Genomic DNA, 18,747 nt, shown 5'->3' on the forward strand with positions numbered 1-18,747 from the left:
AGGAGGTGGTGAGAGAGAGAGAGGGAGAGAGAGAGAGAGAGAGGATGGGGGGAGAAGGTGTCAGAGATAGGGGTGAGAGGTGGAAAGAAAGGCAGAGAGAGTTGGAGGAGGAAAAGAGTATGGATGTTGACTCAGGGAGGGGAAGTGAAAGAGAGGAAAAAGAGGGGGAAAGAGAGGGAAATCATCAGGGAAAGTCATATTGGGATAGCGACTCAAGGAAACGAGTGACTCAGACTTCAAGGCAATGAGTCAGATATTAGCACAGTGACTCAGGCACGTAAAGGCGACTCAGAAACATTGAGTCAGTATTTCGGAACATAGGTAAGCGATTGACTAACATATGCAATCACTCTGTATTTGAGTGACCCAAGTCCATCATTAGGTCATATTTTAGTGACTATTCTGAAAATCATTAAGACTTTATTTTGACTCATAATCTGAACAGTGACTCAAAATGCAACTGAGGGACCTAGTGACTCAGACTGACTCATCATATCGTTAATCATTATAATCTGACAAGTGACTCAAGAATCGAAAACAGCAACTGAAAAACGCAGTGACTCAAACTGACTCATCCTGTGACTCACCTACGACCATCATGAGTTTCTTGCTGAGGTAGGTGTGAAAGTAGGGTGAGTCACCAGATACTTCACACTTATACACACCCGTAGAGTTGAAGGTGAGGTTACGCAGCTCCACTTTCTTTTCATTGGACCGTTGTAGCTGTGGAAGAGAGGAGTAAGTGGTCGAGAGTTGGATAAGTGGTAAGTGGGTGAGAGATGAGTAAGTGGTAAGTGGGTGAGAGATGAGTAAGTGGTAAGTGGGTGATATGAGTAAGTGGATGAGAGATGAGTAAGTGGATGAAAGATAAGTAAATGGTAAGTGGAAGAGATGAGTAAGTGGTGAGTTAGTGTATGAGAGATGGGCAAGTGATGAGTAAGTGGATGACAGATGAGTAAATGGTAAGTGGATGAGAGATGGGTAAGAGGTGAGTAAGTGGATGAGAGATGAGTAGTTGGTGAGTCAATTGGTAAGTAGGAGATGATTAAGCTTCACCTTTTCATTGGACTTCATTGGATCGGTGTATCTGTGAGTGAGATGATTAAGTGGTGAGTAAGTGGGTGAAAAATAAGTAAGTGTTGAGTAAGTGGGTGAGAGATGAATAAGTGTGAAGTGGGTGAAATAAGTGAGAGGTGGGTGCTAGATGATCTAAGTTAACCATTTTACGTTCGAGCGCCGTAGCTGTGAACAGAGATGAGTAAGATGGTGAGAGATGAATAAATGATGAGTAAGGTGACTGAGGTGAATGGAGGATGAGCCAGGTGAGGTTGATGAGGTGAATTAGAAGTGAGTGAGACGTGAGAGGTAAGTGTGGTGAGATGGGCGAAGGATGAGGTCAGATTGGTGAGGTGAATGAGGAATTAAATGAACAGTGAAAGAAATGAATGAGACCTGTGTGAAATGAATAAGAGGGAGATAAGATGGAAAAATTATACTGAGTTCCACAGTTAATGAACCCATACTGATATTAATAAACAAATAAGTAAATAAATTAATTAATAAATAATCCTCCATTGGACTGGAAATTTGATATTGCCCTCAAAATCCAAAATGAAGCATGAGAGAGACTTCACATCGAGGCTTCATTTTCTTTGACTACCTGAAATTTATACCTGGCTGTCTATTTTTGGATATTTTTCTATCTACCCTACTATCTATCATTTTCTAGCTACCAGTTTTTCTACCTATCTTGCTGTCTGTCACTCTTTCTGACTACCTGAAATCTATACCTGGCTGTCTAGTATTTGGACATTTTTCAGTATCATGCTGTCTATCTCTTGCAACCTGAAGTGTTTACCTAGCTGTCGGTATGGATATTTTTCTGTCTATCGTGCTATCTATTACTACCTGAAATTTATGCCCACCTGTCTGTTATTTGGATAATTTTCTGTCTATCTAGGTATCTATCTATCTAACAACCTGAAATGTATACCTAGCTGTTTATATTTTGGACACTTTTCGATCAACTTTTTTGTTTTCCTTTTGTTTCAATCTGTCTCCTCCTTAACGCCCTTATCGTCGAAAAAATACGGTATCCTCATTCCAACTAACGCCAGACGATTTTATTCAGCTGAGAGAGTCATAGGAGCTTTAGTGTAAATATGGCTACGTGTCTGTCTAATGATTTGGGATCTTCTGGAAAGCTCTCTCCCCCCATCCCTTCTATATCTCACCCCCCCTTTTTTTGTGGTGGGGGGTCTTTCTGTTACTATTATTTTTTGGTCCGTGTGTCTTTTAATAACCATACATGTTTAGTAGATTAATTCCGTCTTTTTCTTTTCTTTTTTTATTTAGCCTCTTTAGTACAATGGCGCTTTTCGTTTTCTTCCTTTAGAATAATAGATTTTTTTTTTTTTCGGTGGAGGGGTTAGATAATGGCCTTCTTTAGCCCCCCCTCCACTCCACCGCATGACGTTTCTCGTAATCTGAAAACAATAATAAAGGCGTCATTGGAGTGAATGGGTTTTCGGCTGCAGTGTGATTTGTATATTCTCTCTCTCTCTCTCTCTCTCTCTCTCTCTCTCTCTCCCCCCCCTCTCCCTCTCCCTCTCTCTCTCTCTCTCTCTCTCTCTCTCTCTCTCTCTCTCTCTGTTTACCATTGAAGGCCTTGGGGTGTTGTAGACAGGTGGGAATCCGTACCCTTTACACACACACACACACACACACACACACACACACACACACACACACACACACACACACACACACACACACACACACACACACACACACACACACACACACACACACACACACACACACACACACACACACACACACACACACACACACACACACACACACACACACACCAAACCTTCTCCTTGACCTCTTCTCCACCTTCTCTACCACTTTTCTCTCTTCCTTCCTCTGTCTCTCCTCTACGTACAATCCATTCCCAATTATTTTTACGCTAGGCACATCCTTCTACACCTTCCCATACACCTTCACTTAAGCTCCACCACCTGTTATTATAAGGACTCTCGATACAGGTGATAGGGTGAGGAAGTGTTGGTAGGTGTAGAAGTGTGTTAGTTGTGGCGGAGTGTACTGTATTTACGAGAAAAATATGGATTGAACTAAAAGCCTCTTCCTAATCTTCCATACCATTTTTTTAACCAATACATTCTTCATTTTTTCTCGTGCTGTGTGTATCTGTTGTTTCTCTGCCCATTCCTTGCATTTCTTAACTCCTATTTTAATTTTTTTTACCGTGTCTGACTTCCTCTCCATCGTTTATATTTCTCTTCTGCTCTGTGTGCGCCTCTCATTCCTCTACCACTCTGTCTTTTATTTTTCTCTTCTTCTGTGTCTGTTTCTCTTTCTTTCACCTTTCTTTACCCTCCTGCTGTGTCTGCTTTCCTCTCCAGTCTTTATCTTTATCTCCTGTATCTACCATAGGGGTATTTGCCTTCTTAGTGTGACTGGTAAAATATATGGTAGAATACTCATTGATAGGGTTAGGCATATGACAGAGGAGCTAGTTGGAGAAGAACAAGGGGGATTTAGGAAGGGAAAAGGGTGTGTAGATCAGATATTTGTTCTAAGATGTTTAGTGGAGAAGTATCTAGAGAAGGGAAGGAAAGTGTATGCTACCTTCATGGACTTGGAGAAAGCTTATGACAGAATAGATAGGCAAGGTATGTGGAAGGTATTAAGAATATATGGAGTGGAGGGGAAATTGTTGAGTGCTGTGAAGAGTATGTACAAGGGAGCTAGGGCTACGGTGCGAGTGGATGGTGAGCTGAGTGAGTTCTTTGATCTCAATGTGGGACTGAAACAGGGGTGTGTGATGTCTCCATGGCTGTTTAATATATATATGGATGGGGTTGTAAAGGAGGTGCAAGGTAGGGCAGTGGATGTGGGGGTGGCCCTAATGAATGAGGGTGAGATTTGGAAGCTTCCGGTGTTGCTGTTTGCTGATGATACAGTATTGTTGAGTGAAGATGAATGGGAGTTGCAAGGTTTGGTGAATGAATTTGGGACAGTGTGTAGGAGGAGGAAGCTGAAAGTTAAAGTAAACAAAAGTAAAGTTATGGTGTTTGAGAGGAATGAAGTCACAGAGTGTGCAGTGAGGTTGGATGGTGAGGATATGGAGAATGTGAGTGCATTCAAGTACTTGGGTAGTGTGATGAGTAAGGATGGAACTTTGGGGGATGAAGTACGTGAAAGGGTACAGCAGGGAAGAAAGGTTGTTGGTACACTGAAAGCAGTGATGAGAAATAGGGAGGTGAGTATGGAAGTTAAGAAGTCACTGCATGATGGTATTGTGATCCCTACCCTGACGTATGGAAGCGAGGCGTGGACCTTGCAAGAGGGGAACAAGTCAAGAGTGAGAGCAGTGGAAATGAGTTACTTGAGAGGAGCATGTGGAGTGATGTGGAGGGACAGGTTGACGAATGAAGAAGTGAAGGAACGTTGTGGGGTAGATGTGGATGTGGTTGAAAAGATTAGGAGAAATACACTGAGGTGGTTTGGACATGTGGAGAGAATGGAGAAAGACTGACTAAGAGGGTGTATGTAGGTGAGGTGGAGGGAGGGAGAGGGAGGGGTAGACCGAGGATGAGGTGGAGGGATGGAGTTGAGAGGTATATGAGGGAGGGGGGGTGAGTTGGGGGGAGGGTAGTCAAATGGTGGGTGACAGAGTGACTTGGAGGCGTTTTGTCTGCGGCCACCCTTTGCGGGATTAGGGCGTCGGGCTATAGATAGATAGATAGATAGATCTACTTTTTTTTCCTTTCTAGTCTTTATTTTTCTCTCCTGTCTCTGTTTTTCTTTCCTCTACCTCCCTGTTTCCTCTCCCTTCTTTATTTTTCTCTCCTCCCTTTTTCTCTGCCACTGTCTTTCTCTCTCCCTCCTTGTTTACCAGTGTGGCACAGTTGTTTTGGGTCGTGTTAGAGTTAGCCAGGACCTCCCCCCCTCACTCTCTCTCTCTCTCTCACACACACACACACACACACACACACACACACACACACACACACACACACACACACACACACACACACACACACACACACACACACATTTTGTTTTCACGGCCTCTAGCTCTTCATTTATATTTTTTTTCTCTACCTTTCCTTTACTGTCGACCTCACCATTTTCTACTTCTTTCTACTTATGTCTGACACTCCTCTTCCTCTCCTCACCTACATGTATCTCCTCTACTTTCCTCTCCTCTACCTCCGTGCACCTCCTCTACTTTCCTCTACCTCTCCTCAACCTACGTGACCTCCTCTTCTTTCCTCTACCTCTCCTCTACCTACGTGCACCTCCTCTACTTTCCTCTACCTCTCCTCAACCTACGTGACCTCCTCTACTTTCCTCTACCTCTCCTCTACCTACGTGCACCTCTACTTTCCTCTACCTCTTCTCAACCTACGTGACCTCCTCTACTTTCCTCTACCTCTCCTCTACCTACGTGCACCTCTAATTTCCTCTACCTCTCCTCTGCCTACGTGCACCTCTACTTTCCTCTACCTCTCCTCTACCTACGTGCACCTCCTCTTCTTTCCTATACCTCTAATTAATCAGTGTACATTTCTTTTACCCTGTCTTTTACCCCTCTTGTCAGCCTGTACCCATCCTCTTCTGCCTACCTCTGCCTGGCCTTTTCTGCCTACCTCTGCCTTTACTTTTCTGCCTACCTCTGGCTGTTCCTTACCTCTTTTCTACCTAGCTGTACCTCTTCTGTACACTTGTCCATCTATTTCGCCTCTAGGCATACTTAAATTGCCTTGTCCCCCCCCTTATCACCCCATTTGTTTCTCTTATTTTCCTTCGTTTCTCTTTTTCTTCCTGCACTCTTCACTACCACGCCATTTATCATTTTCCTGTCTCCTTATTTTCCTGCCTCTCTTAATTTTCCTGCCTCCCTCTTATTTTTTTTTGTCCTCTTCTTGTCTTATTTTCCTCTTCTCTCTCTACCACCTTTTCTCTCTGACTATCCCCTTCCCTGTTTACCACTGAAGGCTTAGAGCTGTTTTGGTCAAGTTAGAGGTAGCACACACACACACACACACACACACACACACACACACACACACACACACACACACACACACACACACACACACACACACACACACACACACACACACACACACACCTTGTTTTTCCGTCTCACCTCCTGTTTGGCCTACTGTCACCTCTCCCTTGTTTATTTTCATTGGTCCTTTCAGTCGCTCACAGTTTTTTTGTTTTTCTGGTGTCATTGGCTGTTTTTTTACTTTTTTTTTGCTCTCTCTCTCTCTCTCTCTCTCTCTCTCTCTCTCTCTCTCTCTCTCTCCCCCCCCCCCCCATATTTTATCTCCAGCCCACTCGCTCTCACTCGCCACCCACACAGCCATCCCCAATAATACTTTCTCTCCCTTTTTTGCACTCTCTCTCTCAGTTCCTCTTAAAGTCAGATTCTTGCTCATTATCACACTCTCTTTAACCCCACTCTCTCTTGAATCCTAATATTTTCTTACTCGCTCACTTTCTGTTCTCTATCGCCTTCATATTCTCTTTAATTTCTTTTTTCCCACTTTCTCACTGGCTTTAATATTTTCCTCCCTACTTTAACTCATTGTCTTTATGTATTTTCTCACTTTCACACTTTCTTTATTCTTTTTAACCATTTATTTAATAATTTCTCTTTAGTGCCTCTTTATTTCTCTCACTCCTTCACTGTCCTACTCTTTCTTGAATAATATCATTTTATACTGTTTACCTGTAATTCTCTCTCTCTCTCTCTCTCTCTCTCTCTCTGTCTCTGTCTGTCTGTCTCTCTCTCTCTCTCACACACACACACACACACACACACACACACACACACACACACACACACACACACACACACACACACACACACACACACACAGCCCTCTCCCCACTCCTCCCACTCTTTTCCTGCCCTCCCCTCTCTCTTCTTACCTCCGCCCCATCTCCCAGCCTCTCCCACCGCCCCTTTCAGCGCTGTGACGAGGGGCGGAATGGGCGTGCGGGCGTGGGGGAGAGCTGGGCGTGGGTCATTACAGGGAGAGGGGAATAGTCTCTTAACAACACCGCGAATGCCCTCCAATTTACATGTTTATATTTGTGGGGGTGAATGACGCTGTAAAGACGGTGTGTGTGTGTGTGTGTGTGTGTGTGTGTGTGTGTGTGTGTGTGTGTGTGTGTGTGTGTGAGAGAGAGAGAGAGAGAGAGAGAGAGAGAGAGAGAGAGAGAGAGAGAGAGAGAGACGTTAAGTGGTAGAGGGAGAGATAAAAGAGTTGATGTGAGTGGGAGACAGAGAAGTTTGTGTGTGTGTGAGAGAGAGAGAGAGAGAGAGAGAGAGTCATAACAGTAAGTACCCATGAAGGAATATCACCACCACCATCAAAACACGTTTCTCTCTCTCTCTCTCTCTCTCTCTCTCTCTCTCTCTCTCTCTCTCTCTCTCTCTCTCGTATTGGTAGTAAATTTAATGGGATTGTTTCGCTTTGTGACCAGTTGTCTCATTCCTTTTTTTTATCTTTTCCTCGCTTGCTCATTTGTCATTATTATTATTATTTTTTATTATTTATTATTATTATTATTATTATTATTATTTTTATTATTATTATTATTACTGTTATTATTATTATTATTGTTATTCGTATTGATATCATTGTCATTGTAATTATTATTATTATTATCATTTTCATCATTATTTCCCCTTGAGTGAATAGAGGACCTAAAAGTAACCCATGGAAGCGCTTGGTGGTCTATTGCTAGAGAACCCGTGTCAGAAGTGCAGCCGTTCTTTACCCTCAGTGGTTCGGATCTCCTGGAGGCGACTGGAGGCATTTGATAGTGTAAAAAATGCTGTTTTGGGCGTAAGTCGGCATCTGTCTCTTAACACTCTCGGCACGATGACGGATTTCAGGATTTCTTATTTAATACTGGCCATCACCTTACGATATTATTCAGTGTACGAGTGAAAAGTAACTAGTATCCAGGTCAGGAGAATTGAAAGGCGCACGCTGTACCGACCTGACCACCGGAGGCTCCACGTCTTGTAGTGACGGGGGGAATGAGGAATATTTATCCTTCAAATTCGAAATGTTTATCCTATGCTTTAAATCGCCATAGGGTAGGAGGAAGATTTCTGTGACTTCCTCGGGTTGAAGAGGAGAGGTTTTCAAGACTCCGCCAACCTAGCCTCGGCCCCCTACGCTCGGAAGGGATTTGGGTTGGTAATATGGGATTGGGATTGACTTATTTTCTTACCAATTTGTGGATTGTTTTTGTATTGCAGTTTTTTCAGTTCCTTTGAGTCCCCCCCTCCCGTTGCCCACTTAATAGATTTCTTAATTGTTTGTTCATGGGCTGGATTTTTAAGTATTGGTGAAAGTGTGCTGCTGTGACAAAGGCGACCAGTGTTGTTATTGATATTACTGTGCTTTTACTACCACTCCCACCCCTGTTATGACTGTTCTTACTCTTACTATCACTTCCATCATAACCACGCCTACCGTAACCACCCTGCCACTACCACCACCACCACCACCACCACCACCACACTCATCCCTGTTATTGCTGCTCTTACTACCACTACCACCCCACCATAACGGCCCCTTCTCTTACCACCCTAACACCACCACCACCACCACCACAACCAGTACACTCGTCCCTGTTATTACTGTTCTTACGACTACTACCACCCCACCATAACGGCCCCTTCCCTTACCACCCAGCCACTCCCACCACCACCACCGCACCCTACCGGCACCACTACTCCATCCCCTACCACCCTGCTACCACCCCCACCGCCACACACCTGCCTGCGCCCCTGTTGACCCCAGGTTTTATTTTTCCACCAGTAATGCCACCTCCGTTACGACTTCTAATCCACCATCGTCATCACATCCCCTGCCACCCTGTCACCACCACCACCATACCTTTCTACCACAACGTTACCACCAGCACCACCACCACCATAACTTACAGCCACAAACACCACACCCTACCACCACCACCACTACACCCTACCAACACCCCCACCACCACCACTACACCCTACCAACACCCCCTCCCACCCTGTCCTCTGCCAGCTCGCCGCTTCTCCCTGGCAGTGCCCCTGTAGTGTGATCCCTGTTCTTTATCGCGTTGTTTTCCAGCAGGGGGACGGGGGGCGAGGAAATTTTGGACAAATTAATTGAATTTACACCACAGACGTGAGGTCCATGTTGGCCTGCCGTCCCCTCAACCCGCCCTTCTGCTTCCCCCTCTCCGCTCCTGGCTCCTTTCCGTCTCTCCCTTTTCCTTTTCCCGTCCCTGTCTCCTGTACCCCTTCCGCCTCCTTTCCTCCTCCTTCCCCTGCAAGCCCCTCCCTTTCCTGCCTCTTCCCTGCTCTTCTGGTCCTTTTCGTCCCCCTCCTGCTCTTTCCCCTTTCCTCCCAATCCGGTCGCTTTCATCTCACCTTCTCCTTACTGTCCCTTTCCCTTTTCATATCCCTGCCTCAGTCCCTTTTCCTACCATCCCCCTTTCCTACCACCCCTGAGCCCCCCCTACCTTCTCTATCGTGTTGTTCTCGTCCAGGTCCTCTTCTTTCCATCCCCTGTTCTTCTGTTGTCATCGCTACTCCTTCCTCTTCTCTCCCCCCTCCACTTCCTCCCTCGCTCTGCTTGTGTCCTCTTTCTCACCCTCCTGTTGTCCTCTTCGCTTACTGTCCTCCCATCTTTCCTCCTCCTCCACTCCCCCTCTTTTCCCTTCTTTTGCCCCAACCTCTCTTTTGTCCCCGCGCTGCTGCCCTAAATTTCCCTTCGCCCTGTTTTCTAGCCCCCTCTCTCCCCTTTCCCTATTCCTCCCCCACCCCCTACCCTTGCTGTACTCTGGCCTCGATTTCCGTCTGTCCTGTTGTTTTTGTTCTGCTGTCATTCTCTCCTCCTCTGTCTCCCTTTCCTGTTATCTTCTGTTTCCCTCCGTTCTGTTGTCCTGGCCTCCCCATCTGTCCCACCTCCGTGCCCGCCTCCCGCTTTTCTGTTTGCCTTCGTCCTGTTTTCCTTCCCCTCCCCCCGTCCCTCTTCTGTTGCCCTTGCTCTGCTTTTGTCCTCGTCTGCCAGCCTCCTGTCCTCATCTACTTTTCTTTTGTCCTCGTCTACCTTCCTCCTGTCCTCGCCCTTCGCTTCCTCCCCTCCTCCCTTTTGCCCTTCCCGCCCTCTTTCTGTCCTCGTCTCTTCTTCCCCCTCGCCCTCCAGTCCCTTCTTTCCCTATGGCATTCCCGCTCCGAAGTTTGACCGTGACCTGTGACCTTGACCTTTGACCTTGACCTTTGATTAATCTGCACCAAAATCAATTCATTTCTTCCCACATCCACGGGGATTCAGGAAATATGGTGTCGCTGAGAAAAAAAAATATGGCAGCATTCTGGTGAAAAGACTAGATTTTTCACACACACACACACACACACACACACACACACACACACACACACACACACACACACACACACACACACACACACACACACAGCGAGAGCATACTGTTTAGTAAGGCAAGCAATTTGAGTCCCAAGCAACACGAAATACTGAATGAGAAAATGCCAACAGGCACACTAATGGACAAGGAGTGGGGAGGGAGAGAGAGTAACTGATGCTGAAGGTGGACCAGAGAACAGAAATTGGTCTAAATAATTGTAGGAGACGTAAAACAATAATCAAAATGTACACTAATTGGAAGGAGATAAGGAAAGGGAAAAAAAGGGGACTCAGTTGATGGAGAAGGAGTGTGATCGTGAAAGAGAGAGAGAGAGAGAGAGAGAGAGAGAGAGAGAGAGAGAGAGAGAGAGAGAGATGGTACCTGCTGTTAATGATTCCGAGAAGAGGGAGTGCATTTTTTTCTGGGTAGTGAAGTGGGGATGGACTGGGGTGTGTAAGAGATTGGGATTGAGATACAGGCTGGGGCAAAAGTTAGCTCACAATTCCGCTGCCTCCATTTCTAACTCCTGTCCATAACACTTTTGCATAAGGACGGGGGTTGAAATACAGTCAGAGATAAAACTTTGATGTCTATTATCTCTCTCATATTTAAGGCATGTCCATCACTTTCCTTCCTGGCGCAGCATCTCAGAGAAAATACACACACACACACACACACACACACACACACACACACACACACACACACACACACACACACACACAGTTTCCTTTCCCTCCCAGCACTCAGTCTCACAGAATATCACAATCTCTCTCTCTCTCTCTCTCTCTCTCTCTCTCTCTCTCTCTCTTAATTCGCCTCATGTTTACAGACTCCCAAACACATCACCACTTCGGCGCCTGCGTGCTCCTGATCCATTTCGGCTGAGTAAGTTCTTTCGGCTCTTTCTAAATCACCGTTAAATGGTTCTCCGGTTAAACGGTTTTGCGGACCCGGTGGGGGAGGGGAGGGGAGGGGAGGGAGAGGTAAGGTGGGAGGAAGGGGGATGGTTGGTGGAGGGAGGTGGGGCGAGAGGAAGGGTGCTGCGAGGTGAGGAAAGGAGAAGGGAAGAGAAGGGAGGTGAGGGGGAAGGGAGGAATGATGGAGGGGAAGGCAGGGGTGGAAAGGGAAGGGGAAGGGGAAGGGGGAGGGGGAGGGAGGGGAGAATGAAGGTGGGGACAAGGGTGATGGGAGGCGAGATTTATAGGTTAATTAGTTAATTGGGGAAAATAACCGGGTTTGGCAGGTGCTTTAACATTATCCGGGACGAGGGCATAATTTCCCCCCCCCCCCTCCCGGTCTCGTGAAAGGGCTGCCATGTGGATTTAACCCGGATGCTGCTGTCTTGTGTGCCCTGAGATTAAGCCCTTTCAAGCCGAGGATGGCCTATTTTGATTAGTTTAGTGATTGGTGTTGTTGTTATTATTATCATTTTTACTACTACTACTACTACCACCACCGCTACTACTACTACTACTACTACTACTACTACCACTATTGTTATTATTATTATCATCATCATCATCATCATCATCATCATCATCATTCCTTCCGGTGTTAAATCGTCTGAAGGTAGGATTACCAGGTAAGTGTAAATAACCTATATTTAATAACTTGATTAGTTGGTAAATTAAATCGATTGTAGGATAGCACGTTAAAGAGAGAGAGAGAGAGAGAGAGAGAACTTAATTATTTTCTAACGCCTGATGGATTGCTGTTGATCAAGTAAATGCAGGAGTGCGTGTACACCCTTTTTTTTCATCATTAATCACTTCAATCCGATTTGTGTGTGTGTGTGTGTGTGTGTGTGTGTGTGTGCGTGCGTGCGTGCGTGCGTGCGTGCGTGCGCGCTAGTTGGCGTGAGGACATCCTCATGTCGGAAGACAGAATAACGTGGAGACGATTCGTCTGTGGCCACCCCAACCGGGATTAAGGCTTCTGGCAACAGATATATAGATATAGATGGATGGATAGTTAGATAGATAGACATGAACAGAGATAGATAGACAGATAGGTAGACAGACAGCTAAAGGGCAGACAGACTGACAGACAGACAGACAGACAGATAGATTAACTGCAGCCGAAAGAATAAACTGTGGAAAAGACGTCATCGTTCTGAATGGGTTAAGCCTTTCAGTACGAGGACGCCGCTTGTATATTTTGTTATTGTGACGGACGAGAGAGAGAGAGAGAGAGAGAGAGAGAGAGAGAGAGAAGGGGGGGGAGAAGGGAGATCAGGGAGGCAGAAGGGGGGGGGAGAAGGGAGATCAGGGAGGCAGAAGGGGGGGGAGAAGGGAGATCAGGGAGGCAGATGGAGAGAGGGAAGTTAAGGAGAGAAAAAGCTATCTAGATGAGAAGTTAGGACGCAAAAACGGAGAGAGAGAGAGAGGAGAAAGTAACGGAGGAGGAGGGAAGAGGGGAGAGGATAGAAAAGAGAAGAGGAAAGAAAGTGGGAGAGGGAGAAGAGAGGAGAGAAGGGAGGTATGAGAGTGAGAAATAAGAGGAGAGAAGGAAGGGAGAGGGAGAGAAAGAAGAGAGGAGGGAAGAAAGAAGAGGGAAGGGGAAGGGAGAAAAGAAAGAAGAGGGAGGGAAGGGGAAGAGGGAGGAGAGGAGGGAGAGAAGAAAGAAGAGGGAGGGAAGGGGGAAGGAGGAGGAGGAGGAGGGAGGAAGGATCGTCTGAAAATTATCGCTTCGTTTGTTGAGTATTGGAAACTTTGTCAATACTTGTGTTTTTCCCCAGCTCGCCTTTTATATTCAGCGCGCCTCTCATAATGGATTAGTACCCCCACCAACTCAAGTCCACCCTCATTTTCTATGCAGCTTTTCTTCTTTACATTTCTTCCTCCTCCTACTCCATATCCTTTTCTTTTGCCCTCCTCCTCCTCCTCCTCCTCCTCCTGCTCCTACGTCTTATACTTTTCTCTTCTCGCTGTTTCCTCATCCTTTTCCTCTTCAACCCTTCTTGCAACCCTCTCCCCTCTTCCTCCACTTCCATCCTCTATCACTTCCTTTTCTTCCTTTTCTTCTCCCTGTTTCTTTGCTTACTCCCTTTTTTTCTCTCCTTTCCTCCCCCTTCCTCTCACCCTCCCTCTTCTTCTTTCTCATCGCTCTTCTATTTTTTCCCTTTTCCCATTTCCTTTTTCTACTCCCCCTGCCTCTAGGTCCCTCTTTTTATCCTCTCTTTCTCTCTTCCTTCTACTCTCTTCTTCGTCTTCTTTTTCCCTTCCTTCTCTCAGAATTCTCTTCCCACACTCCCTAACCTTTCACTTCTCTCCCTACTCCCGCTCCTCTTCTCCCTACTCTTCTCCCTCTCTTTTGCCTTCCTCCTTGCCGTGTTAATCCCTCTTCTTACTTCCTCCTTCCACTCTTCTTACTTCCTCCTTCCACTCTTCTTACTTCCTCCTTCCACTCTTCTTACTTCCTCCTTCCACTCTTCTTACTTCCTCCTTCCACTCTTCTTACTTCCTCCTTCCACTCTTCTTACTTCCTCCTTCCACTCTTCTTACTTCCTCCTCCTACTTCCTTCTTCCTATCGTCATCTCCGCTTCATTGAATTTAGGATCATTATGTTTCCTTGTGTTTGCTTTGTACTCCTTTGTAATCTATCCTCCTCCTCCTCTCTCTCTCTCTCTCTCTCTCCATTCCTTTTTCCTTTCACTTTCTTTGCCTCTGTCCCTTCCTTACCCTCTTCCCCCCCCCGTCTCCCCTCATTTTTCTCCCTACTACTAGCACTACCTATCGCCCTATTGCCTCTCCTCCCTCCCATTCTCCTCCCCCTTCCCCACTCCCTTCCCCACTCCCTTCCCCCCACCCTATCCCCTTTCTTCCCCCTCCCCCTCCAAAGTTAAAGACTGCAGATACATTCAACTTAGGCCATTATTGGGTCGTTTCTCATTGATGGCGAGCCTGCATCAATTGTCGGGGGGTTGGGGGGATGGGGGAGGAAGGGGAGAGGGAGAGGAGAAGGGAGGGAGGGAGGGAAGGGGGAAGGAGAGTAATAATAATAATAATAATAATAATAATAATAATCAGGTAGGAAGTGTGGTAGAGGGGAAAGGGAGAGGGGAAGGAAAGGGGAGGGGGAGGGGAGGGACTGTTCGAGAGGGGGGAGAAAGTGGGGGAGGGCAGTTTGGAAGAGTGGTGGAGGGAGTGGGAAAGTGGGAAGGGAAAGGGGAGGGGGAAGGGGAGAGGAAGAGGGAGGGGGAGAATGAAGTAGGGGAGACTGGATATGGAGGAGGAGGAAGGGGAAAAGTGAAGGGAAAGAGAAAGGAGGAGGTCTGTATGGGGGTGTGGGGAAAAAGAAGGGGGAAGAGAGAGAGAAAGGAAAGAGGGAGGAGAAAGGAGTGAATGGAGGAGGGTAGGTAGGGTATGGGGAGGGGGATGTTGGGAGGTTTGGGGGAAGGATGGGTTTGGGCTGTGAACTGGAGAGAGAGAGAGAGAGAGAGTGAGTGAGTGAGTGAGTATTTTCAGCCCTATTTTCATACTACCTAAACCTCAAATTAGCAATGGTATCTTATTTGCCTTACGTTTCAGAGTTAGCAAGTATCAGAATCAGTAAATATACGGTTCTCTCTCTCTCTCTCTCTCTCTCTCTCTCTCTCTCTCTCTCTCGTCGATATTCTTTAGAAGTCCAATTTACATAATTTGTCTAACCATGAGAACTGCTCCACCTTTTCTCTCAGTATGTGTCTATTTTTTCATCATTATTATTATTTTTACTGACTGTTATTAGTTTTACTACTACTACTACTACCACCACCACTTATTATTATTATTATTATTATTACTACTACTACTACTACTACTACTACTACTACTATTGGTTTTACAGACAGTATGACGAAAAGAATTGATGTCAGTAAGAGCGTTTAGCATTCCAGAGCGGGGGTCGTTGTTCTGTCAATGTTGCAAGTGTGTGCAGTAGAGCAAACACCGCTAATTCTCGGAAGTGAAATACCGCCAATTAAACATCAGTAATATGTTTGCCTGGGGAGTGCATAGGCTCGTATTCTCGACGTTAAGGAAGCTCTCTTAACACCTCTTCCTTAGCGATTTATTTTTGGATACGACGGGCTAATATCGCTTTGTATGTAATTGATGCAGAGTACGGTGATAATAGAATGATATAAGTAACACAAAAGAGGACGGCAAGGTGTAATAAGCATAATAAATCGCTTAGTTAAAGGTGTTAGGGAGCCTTCTTAACCAACGCGAATATGGGCCGTTGACCCCCTACAACTGCCCTTTCGTGATCTCTTCTCCTGAGGTCACGCGAGGTCAGGTCATCAGAGGTCAATCCTGTACAGTATCACCTAGTGAGAATGAGGATGTGGGGGGAAAGGGAGTGTGAATGGGTGTGGTTGTGGATAGGGGAGAAGGAGGGGAAAGACGATGGTGTGGAGAGGGAAGAGGGGAAGGAGTGATGGGGAGGAAGAGAAGGGGTGGAGGAGTGGGGAGAGAAGGTGATTTAGGAGTGGGGATGGGGAATGAAGGAGTGGGGACTGGGGAATGAAGGAATTAGGAATGGGGAGTGAGGAGTGGGAAGTGAAAGAGTGGGAAGTGAAAGAATGGTGAGGGAAGGAGTGGGGAGTGAAGGAGTGGTGAGGGAAGTGAGCAAGGAGTTATTCTTAATCCAATTAGCGACAACTTGAAGATGACTGAGCGCATATAACGAAGTCCCCCCCCCCTTTTGTCCTCCTCTGCGCAACAATATTACAGAATTACCAAGTACAATTGTGGACATAAATACTGATACACCTCACGATAAATAATAGTGAGACAGACTACTACTACCACTACAACTACTGCTACTACTACTACTACTACTACTACTACTATTTTTTTTTCCTCGTCACCGTCATCTTGTACTGGATCATGAAAAACATAATTAGTGAGGAAAAGAACAATAGGACTGAACGAATGCTCTCTTGTCTTGTTCAGTGCAACCATACAACACACTTTGCTCCGTTAATGTTCTTTTGTGTTCATTGTGTGTTCTGCGGTTTCAGAGAGAGAGAGAGAGAGAGAGAGAGTTGTATCCTTAGTAGGCCAATGTGATTTTTTTTTTTTTCAGGTGAGTCCAGACGAAGCCATATAGGAATGGGAGAGATTAATGGTAAGACTGTTGTTTGTTGCTGTTTTATTATTATTATTATTATTATTATTATTATATTATCATTATTATTATTATCAATGTCACTCATCTTAAATGTCGGGACCAACTGCCTAGCCTCGGGCTCCTACGCTTCTCATGGGGCAATGTAGGATTGGATGATGGATGGATGGATGGATGTATTATTATTATTATTATTGGTCCCCTACCGGTGAAACCGGATGAGGTCTATAGGTTTGCGTGGTTCCGTCAGTACTTCAGTATGTCAGTACGTCCGTCAGTCAGTCCGCAATTTCGTGTCCGCTCCGAAACTTCCACATGCATGGACAGGTTTTGATATAACTTTACACATTTGTTCCCAATACCTTGACGGTGTGTCGCACGGAACAACCAGCCATTTGCTCCCAAGGTCAATTACATTAGTATGGTTGTCATCCGGCAGGGGACTTTGTATTGCATGGCAATACTGAATGCACTAATTACTACTACTACTGCTACTACTACTACTGCTACTACTACTACTACTACTGCTACTACTACTACTGCTACTACTACTACTACTACTACTGCTACTACTACTACTACTACTACTACTTATTGCACGAAAATTTGTATGCAGTTAAACCCATCAGTACGAGTACAATTCTTTAAATACATACAACCGTCGACGATTTTATTCAGCTTAGAGAGCCTCGGAGTGAATGGGTTAGAGGCAGTCTGAGTTAATGACCCTTTTATCCATCACAGGTCATTAGCGCGTCAGTGTTGTGATTATGTGGATTATACAGAGTTACATCTGCCTCTCCCTGTTTGTGTCTCCTTGTCTCTTCCTGTCTCTCTTCGTCTCTCCCTCTGCCTCCCCTTACCAACCCATGCCCCTCCTTGCCTCACCTTGCCCCTACCTGCATTGCCTTGCCACTCCCCGCCTCTCCTTGCCCCACCCTGCCTCCCCTTGCCCCACCCTGCCTTCCTTTGACCCTCCTTGTCTCCTCCCTCCTCCCTGCGTCTCCCTTCACCTGCCTGCCTTTCCCTTGCCCCTCCCTGAACCCCCCCCCCTTGCATCTCCCTACCCCTCCCTGCTTCTTGTTGCCCCCTCCCTCTCTCTCTGCCCCTCCCAGCCCCTCCCTTGCATTTCCCTACCCCTCTCTGCCTCTCCTTGCCCTTCTCTGCCCATCCTTGTCTCTCTCAGCCCCTCCTTGCCTCTCGGTGCTCCTCTCTACCTCTTCTATCTCCCTGCCTCTCCCTGCCCCTCCCTTTCGTCTCCTTGCCTCGCCCTTCCTCTCCCAGTCCCTTCCTTTCATCATCCTGCTTTACCTTGCCCCTCCCTGCCACATGCTCCCTTTCCATGCCTTACCATGCCCCTCCCTGTTTCCGTTTACAATTCACTGCCACTCTCTACCTCTTCGTAACTCTCTCTGCCTCTTCCTGCCTCATCATGGCCCTCCCTGCCCTCCCCCCCACCTCTGTCATCCCCTGTCCCGCTTCCCTCCCTCTTACCCAAATATGCCTCTCCATCCAGCCCTCTCCTCCAAACCTCACTCTCTTCTCCACTCTCCCACCACCTTCTCTCTCCTCCCCCCCTCACCCCTCTCCATTTTCTTCCCGTCTCCCTGTCCTACTACCTGCTCTTTCCCCGTGATCTCCCTACCTCCAGTCGTCCCCCACCCCTCCTCCCCTCTTACCCATCTCCCCCCCCCTCTTACCCATCTCCCCCCCCGTCACTCTCCCCTCCTTCCTCCCCCATCCTCCCCCGTCACTCTCCCCTCCTTCCTCCCCCATCCTCCCCCGTCACTCTCCCCTCCTTCTTCCCCCATCCTCCCCCGTCACTCTCCCCTTCTTTCCCCTCCCCTCTCCCCCTCCCGTCAGCGCGTGTCAACATCATTAAGGGATCAATCTCTGGCTTAATCAGTTCCTGTGTGACTACAATTTTCACACGGCCGAGGGACCTAAAATTGGGCCGTGACGCTCTCCTGCCTCCTCCTGCCTTCCTTAAGATATTCCTCTCTCTCTCTCTCTCTCTCTCTCTCTCTCTGTCCTGTGGCAAGAGAGGAAGTATGAGCGAGACTTGTATGTAGAAGAAAATAAAACGAATGAAGAAAAAAGAAACTGTACCGAGCTTCAAAAACTTATAGCGGAAAAACTCAAATAAT

At 46.6% G+C, this 18,747-nt stretch overlaps 1 protein-coding gene across 1 annotated transcript in view; it reads right to left on the reverse strand.

Annotated features, from left to right (window-relative positions):
* LOC145413276 (uncharacterized) overlaps nt 1-18,747 on the reverse strand; it is a 175,242-nt gene that overhangs the window by 15,896 nt on the left and 140,599 nt on the right. Inside the window, exon 5 of the mRNA XM_080283005.1 lies at nt 588-723. Within this exon, the coding sequence (XP_080139131.1) occupies nt 588-723 (136 nt within the window). The remainder of the gene's footprint in view (nt 1-587; nt 724-18,747) is intronic.

The sequence above is a fragment of the Coenobita brevimanus genome, chromosome 95 (assembly GCF_032717465.1).
Source record: "Coenobita brevimanus isolate Jiangsu-jjx chromosome 95, ASM3271746v2, whole genome shotgun sequence".
Taxonomy (NCBI): domain Eukaryota; kingdom Metazoa; phylum Arthropoda; class Malacostraca; order Decapoda; family Coenobitidae; genus Coenobita; species Coenobita brevimanus.